General features: G+C 44.7%; 1 protein-coding gene across 1 annotated transcript; it reads right to left on the reverse strand.

Annotated features, from left to right (window-relative positions):
- Window positions 1-551: 551 nt before the first annotated feature.
- Window positions 552-1,481, reverse strand: LOC308644075 (olfactory receptor 7A10-like; the record flags this gene model as incomplete). The annotated part of the gene is made up of 1 exon (XM_081284770.1): window positions 552-1,481. One exon carries the CDS (start codon window positions 1,479-1,481, stop codon window positions 552-554), a length of 930 nt encoding a protein of 309 aa, XP_081140896.1.
- Between the last annotated feature and the right edge of the window lie 5,869 nt (window positions 1,482-7,350).

Here is a 7,350-nt window from a genome sequence, read left to right on the forward strand (position 1 = left end):
AAACCTTAATAACTTGTAACAAAATACATTAAATTACTAAAGACAAATGTTCAAGAAAAGTAGTTAAAATGCTGGCACACACAGGAACAATAATGCAAAACAGAGAAACTGTGAACTCAGATTTTGCTCAAGTACAAATTTCAAAATTGTTCTCAGGTGCCCAGTGCTGCTGTTTCCATGAATGTAGTAAAAGACATGACTATTTTATCAATAAAACAGAAAAGAACCTAAATCAATACAATATAAGTTAGATGGGAAGAAATTATTTGTAAGAAACCTTGGCTCTCTGTGACATAAATGTTTCCTGTTTGGAAGAAAAGGTGAGCGGTCAAAGTGCAAAACCTATTGCCTGTCAGAGAAAGCAGGAAGCTGGGTAAAGAGAGATGGTTACATTGCACAGAGGTCAAAACCAGAATCATGAGAGCTCCAGGAGGTAAACTGAATGAAAGGGTGTCACATTCACAGTCGGATCAAAGATCCGCAACTCTGGCTCTGAGGCTTTGCTGCCTGCAGTCCTGGGCTGTGCTCCTGAACCCCAGGACAAGAGTCTTTCATAATTTCCCTCCAGAAAGCCTTAACAGGGCTCCCTTCACATCCTTATTCCTCAGACTGTAGATGAAGGGGTTCAGCATGGGGGTGACCACAGTGTACATCACTGAGGCTGTTGCACTGGAGGGTGAGCTCTGGGCTGAAGCAGAACTGAGGTACACACCAAAGCCTGTGCCATAAAATAAGGAGACCACAGAGAGGTGAGATGCACAGGTCGAGAAGGCTTTGTACCTGCCCTGAGCTGATGAGATTGCACAGATGGAGGACACGATCTTGAAGTAGGAGTACAGGATGCCAGTGATGGGGCCTACTCCCAGCAGCACAGTTACAAGATACCTCACCAAATCATTAAGAAAGGTGTCAGAGCAGGCAAGTTGAACCACCTGGTTAAGTTCACAGAAAAAGTGGGGGATTTCTATGTCTCTGCAGAAGGACAGTCTCAAGACCATTAAGCTTTGCAACAAGGCATGCAGGACACTCAGGATCCAGCACACCACAACCAGCAAACCACAGAGCCTGGGATTCATGATGACAGTGTAGTGCAGCGGGTGGCAGATGGCCACATACCTGTCATAGGCCATCACAGTCAGGAGGAAGTTGTCCAACTCTACGAAAATAAAGAAAAGGCACATCTGGGTGATGCAGCCTGCATACATAATGGCCTTGCTCTGTGTTTGGATGTTCACCAGCATCTTGGGGATGGTGGTGGAGGTGAAGCAGATGTCCACAAAGGACAGGTTGGAGAGGAAGAAGTACATGGGTGTGTGCAGGTGGGAGTCTGAGATGGTGGCCAGGATGATGAGCAGGTTCCCCAGCACAGTGACCAGGTACATGGACAGGAAAAGCCCAAAGATGAGGGGCTGCAGTTCTGGGGCCTCTGAAAATCCCAGCAGAAGGAATTCTGAAATTCTTGTATTGTTTCCTGGTTCCATGAGGGGGTGTCACTACCAGAAAGAGAATAAATACATGACTATTCTTCACACATATGGACACTACAGATATAATTGTTACAAATTTATTTTCCAATAAAAAACTTTTTTTTTCTCTTGTTTCTGGGTCTCGTTATCCTAGGGCATCCCTAGTATCATTACTGTTTATAAATTCCCATCTCACTCTAAGTCTTCTCCCCAAGAGCTCATGCAGTACCTGTTTAAGTAAAAATTACTTCTTACCATGGAAGTGCACTTGGGGAGTGCTGGCCACATTCCAGGCACTGTCCAGGCCTCAGCAACAAAATCTCCTACATCCCAATGATGGGAAAAGAACATATATAGATAGACAAATCACAGGTCTGTTTTTTCTTTTTGCTGAGGGTATGGCCTGTATTTGCATATGCATATTTCTATTTTCATATGCATCTCATATTGTACATTTTAAATGTATGTGGTCCTTTGAGTATTAATTATACCTTAACAATGCTATTCAAAAAAGAAATCAGGATAGATCATAAACATAAATTCAAGGAGCCCAAGAAAACAAAAGAACACACCACTGGAGAAAGTAAACAGGAGGTGCTTTAAAGACAGAGAGACAGAGAGAGAGAGAGAAAGAGTGTTATGCTAGGTGTAATTTCGCGCATTTTCTGTTCGTGTAGGCACTCTACACTAACAAACACCCCACCCCTGGGGCTGCTTTTTTATGGTTTTCCAAACTAAAATAAAAAATAAAATTAAAGTACGAAAATCATATTATACACATGCAGAAAATATCACATGAAAAAAATAATAATTAATTTGATCAAGGCTTTTCACACTAGAATATAACTGGTACTGTTCCCATGACAACTGGCAGGTGATAAACACTCAGTTATCCCTGGTTGAATGAACCAGAAATGAAGTCCAGTGTATGTGAACACTTCAAATAACATAGTTATGACCCCTTCCTTTTTGACAGCAGAAAATGTGTCTGGACACTGCTCAATGTCCCCTGGAGCATAAATATCATTGTGACTGAGAACCACTTTGAAACTAATCATAGCAAAACATTTTTGCAGCAGTGATGTAATAGTAAATCAATGATTAAAAAATAAGAAAGACGAGAAACACGAGGTGAAATGGCTGAAGGCTACCTTGGTGGGAATCCCCAGTGAAATTGAGGTGCTCCAGAATCTAGAGGTCAGAATTCCAGCGCACGGGATTCGGCTGCAGGGGCTTGGTCGCGGGCGATTTCTCCGCACGGAGGGAAGCAGTACTTGGTCGGCGGACCACCCCGTGGATGGAGTCTGGGACGCGCCCGAGTTAATTAGCCGCGAAGTACCAGAGAGGGATTACAGCGAAGCGGATTCTGCAGGCTCCTGCCAGTGGCACACTGGCCGCGCTGAGTGCTGAATTCCAGCTTTGAAATAGAGGAGAGAATCGGTCCAGTTCGATTCCCGACACCGGTCGGAACACGGAGGAGGACTGCAGCCGCCATCATGGAGAGCTGATGCAATCATCCCTGTTTTCTACTGATCTCAGCTCATTCAACTACAGAACAGGTGATTCCAGGCTGGTATTTGCCTGCGTCGCACAGACAGATCGCTCAGGCTCGGGATTGGAAACTCTGAGGAGAATACTCTTCAGGCCTCACCCCTGGCAAGGCGGGCGCCGGGCTTTGAGCGGCCAGATTCTAGTTCCCCAGGTTGCTTTGGCCCAGGGCAGGAGATCCTTCTTGGCCCGGGGCTAGGGAACCCGCGGCGACTGTGTCTTTGACCCTGCCCCTGTCTGAGCATACACTGAGCTGGGAGAGGTTGGAGCTGCCAGGCTCGGGCTCCCGGGGCTGCCTGGGCCTGAGGCTGGGGTACCTCTGTGGAGCCTGCTCTGAGCAGAGTGTGGCAGGGATCAGAGAGGCTGGGTTCTGGCTCTCGTGGCTGCTTGAGCCCAGGGCCGCGGAGCCTGCGGGGACCGCGAGCTGAGGCCAGCCACAAGTGAAACTTGCGACGAGGGGCAGCGGGACTCTGTCTCCTGGAACAGTTTTGACCCAGAGCTGGGGAGCCCGCGGGAAGTGCGTCTTAGACTCTGCTCCCAGGGGAGCGTGCACCGAGCAGGGAGAGTTTGGTGCGGCCAGGCTTGGGCACCGAGCAGGGAGAGTCTGGTGCAGCCAGGCTTGGGCTCCGGGCGGCTTTGGCCTGGGATTGGGGAACCCGCGGCGGTAGCCCTGAGGAGCCTGCTCCTAGCAGAAAGTGGCGGGGATCGGAGAGACCGGCTCCTGGCTCCCGAAGCGGCTCTGGCTCAGGGTTGGGGATCCTACAGGGACTGCTTCTTGGTCCGGGTCCTGCTGGGTGCTGCGGGGGCCTGGAGGGCAGAGTGGAGCTGCCTCCTGTGCCCAGAGCAGGCTAAGGGTCCTGCCGGTGTGGTATCGCGACACCCCAACTGCAGCTGGGGCCGAGGAGAGTAGCCGTCCACGCCTGGAACAGGACCAGCGACCCGACGGCAGGGTAGCCAAGTCAACCCACTTGGAGTGGAGGCCCAAGTGAAGAGCTGCCGTCTGACCCTGCAAGGTAGGCAGTCCTGCGTCCCACTGGCAGGACAGGCTCGGCAGCCGGCCAGTGTGGTGGACGAGTAGCATCGCGGCAGTCACGTCACACTGGTTGGAGTGGGGGTTGAACAGAGCCGCCGCCAGCGTCCGGAAGGAGCCCAGAGACCACTGGGAGTGGGGGTTGAGCAGAACTGCCGCCCAGGCCCGCAGGGTGGGCAGATCTGAGACCCACCGGCGGAACAGGCTTAGAGGCCGACCAGCGTGGTAGACGCGTCACATCAATTGGAGTAGGGGTGGAGAAGAGCTGCTGCCCACATACGGATCAGGACCAACGATCCGAGGACGTGGTAGGAACGTCACCGCAATTGGAGTGGGGGCAGAGTAGAGCAGCCACCCGTGCCCGCAGGGCGGGCAGACCTACGACCAACCAGCGTAGTGGATAGATCACCCTGATTAGAGGAGGATCACAGCCACTACCCGCCCTACAAGAGAGATATCCCAAATATACAAGAGCAACATAAATAAACAGGGGGAAAAATTTCAAAAACACAACAGTTTCACGAAGCAGAAAGAAACGCAAGCAACATGAAAAGACAAGGAAAGAAAGGACCACAAGCAATGCAGGTCAACTCAACTCTAGAAGAGGTAATAGCTGCAACAGATGGAATGTCAGATAAAGAGTTCAGGATATACATGCTTCAGATGATCTGGAGTCTCAAGGAAGACATGAGACAGCAAAATCAGACAATGAAAGATCACATTGACAAGGAACTACAGAAACAAATCCAGGAAGTAAAAGATCAATTTCACAGGGAGTTAGAAGTAATAAAAAACAAACAAATAGAAATCCTAGAAATGCAGGAAGCAATAAACCAACTTAAAACCTCAATTGACAATACTACCAGCAGAATAGATCACTTAGAAGATAGAACATCAGACAATGAAGACAAAGTATTTCAACTTGAGAAGAACATAGACAGTTCAGCAAGACTGCTAAGAAACCAAGAGCAGAACATCCAAGAGATATGGGATAACATTAAAAGACCAAACTTAAGAGTCATTGGGATACAGGAGGGCACAGAGCTCCAAACCAGAGGAATGAACAATCTATTCAATGAAATAATACGAGAAAACTTCCCAGACTTGAAGAATGAAACAGAATCCCATATCCTAGAAGCCTACAGGACGCCAAAAGTGCAAAATCATAAGAGATCCACACCTAGACACATTATAATGAAGATGCCCAACATACAGAATAAGGAGAGAATTTTAAAAGCTACAAGAGAAAGAAAGCAGATTATATTTAGGGGCAAACCAATCAGGATAACAGCTGATCTCTCAACACAGACTCTGAAAGCTAGAAGATCCTGGAATAACATTTTTCAAACACTGAAAGAAAATGGGCTCCAACCAAGAATCATGTATCCGGCGAAATTAAGCTTCAGGATGGAAGATGAAATTAAAACCTTTCACGATAAACAAAAGTTAAAAGAATTCCCAGCTAGAAAACCATCTCGTCAAAAAATCCTTGGCAAAACATTACAGGAAGAGGAAACTGAAAATAACATTGAAAACCATCAGTGGGAGATAGGACAGTAAAGGGAGGAAAGTAACCAAAGAGGAAAACTAATCAGGTTTAGTAACATAAATAAACAAATATGACTGGAGGAACAAACCAAATCTCAATAATAACCCTAAATGTTAATGGCTTAAACTCACCAATTAAGAGACACAGGCTAGTCGAATGGATCACAAAACAAGATCCAACAATATGTTGCCTACAGGAGACGCATTTGATAGGAAAAGATATACATAGACTGAAGGTGAAAGGCTGGGAAAAATGATTCCACTCATATGGACTGCGGAAACAAGCAGGAGTGTCCATACTCATATCAAACAAAATAGATTTCAAGCCAAAGTTAATCAAAAAGGATAAAGAGGGACACTGCATACTGCTCAAGGGAACCATACACCAACAAGACATAACAATTATAAATATATATGCCCCAAACAATGGTGCAGCTACGTTCATCAAGCAAACTCTTCTCAAGTACAAGAGTCTAATAGACCACCATACAATAATCATGGGAGACTTCAACACACCTCTCTCACCACTGGACAGATCTTCCAAACAAAAGTTAAATAAGGAAACTATAGAACTCAACAACACAATTAACAACCTAGACTTAATTGACATATATAGAATATACCACCCAACATCAAGCAGTTACACTTTTTTCTCAGCAGCACATGGATCCTTCACAAAAATAGATCATATATTATGTCACAGGACAACTCTTAGACAATATAAAGGAGTAGAAATAATACCATGCATCCTATCTGATCATAATGGAATGAAACTGAAAATCAACGATAAAAGAAGGAAGGAAAAATCATGCATCACGTGGAGAATGAACAATAGGTTACTGAATGATCAATGGGTCATAGAAGACATCAAGGAGGAAATTAAAAAATCCTTAGAGTTAAATGAAAACACTGACACAACATATCGGAATCTATGGGACACATTGAAAGCAGTTTTAAGAGGAAAATTCATTGCTTGGAGCGCATTCCTTAAAAAAAGAAAAAACCAACAAATAAACGATCTCATATATCATCTCAAAATCCTAGAAAAAGAAGAGCAAAATAACAGCAAAAGAAGTAGAAGGCAAGAAATAATTAAAATCAGAGCTGAAATTAATGAAATTGAAACAAAAGAAACAATTGAAAAAATTGACAAAACCAAAAGTTGGTTCTTTGAAAAAATAAATAAAATTGACAGACCCTTAGCCATGCTAACGAAGAGAAGAAGAGAGAGAACCCAAATTACTAGCATACGGGATGAAAAAGGCAATATCACAACAGACACTTCAGAAATACAGAAGATAATCAGAAATTACTTTGAATACTTATACTCCAATAAAATAGAAGATAGTGAAGGCATCGATAAATTTCTTAAGTCATATGATCTGCCCAGATTGAGTCAGGTAGATATAGACAACCTAAACAGACCAATAACAATAGAGGAAATAGAAGAAACCATCAAAAGACTACCAACTAAGAAAAGCCCAGGACCGGATGGGTATACAGCAGAATTTTACAAAACCTTTAAAGAGGAACTAACACCAATACTTTTCAAGTTATTTCAGGAAATAGAAAAAGAGGGAGAACTTCCAAATACATTCTACGAGGCCAACATCACCCTGATTCCTAAACCAGACAAAGACACTTCAAAGAAAGAAAACTACAGACCAATATCTCTAATGAACCTAGATGCAAAAATCCTCAATAAAATTCTGGCGAATCGGATTCAAAAACATATCAAAAAAATTATACACCATGATC

This window comes from Spermophilus citellus, assembly GCF_964194105.1.
Source record: "Spermophilus citellus genome assembly, chromosome: 3".
Taxonomy (NCBI): Eukaryota; Metazoa; Chordata; class Mammalia; order Rodentia; family Sciuridae; genus Spermophilus; species Spermophilus citellus.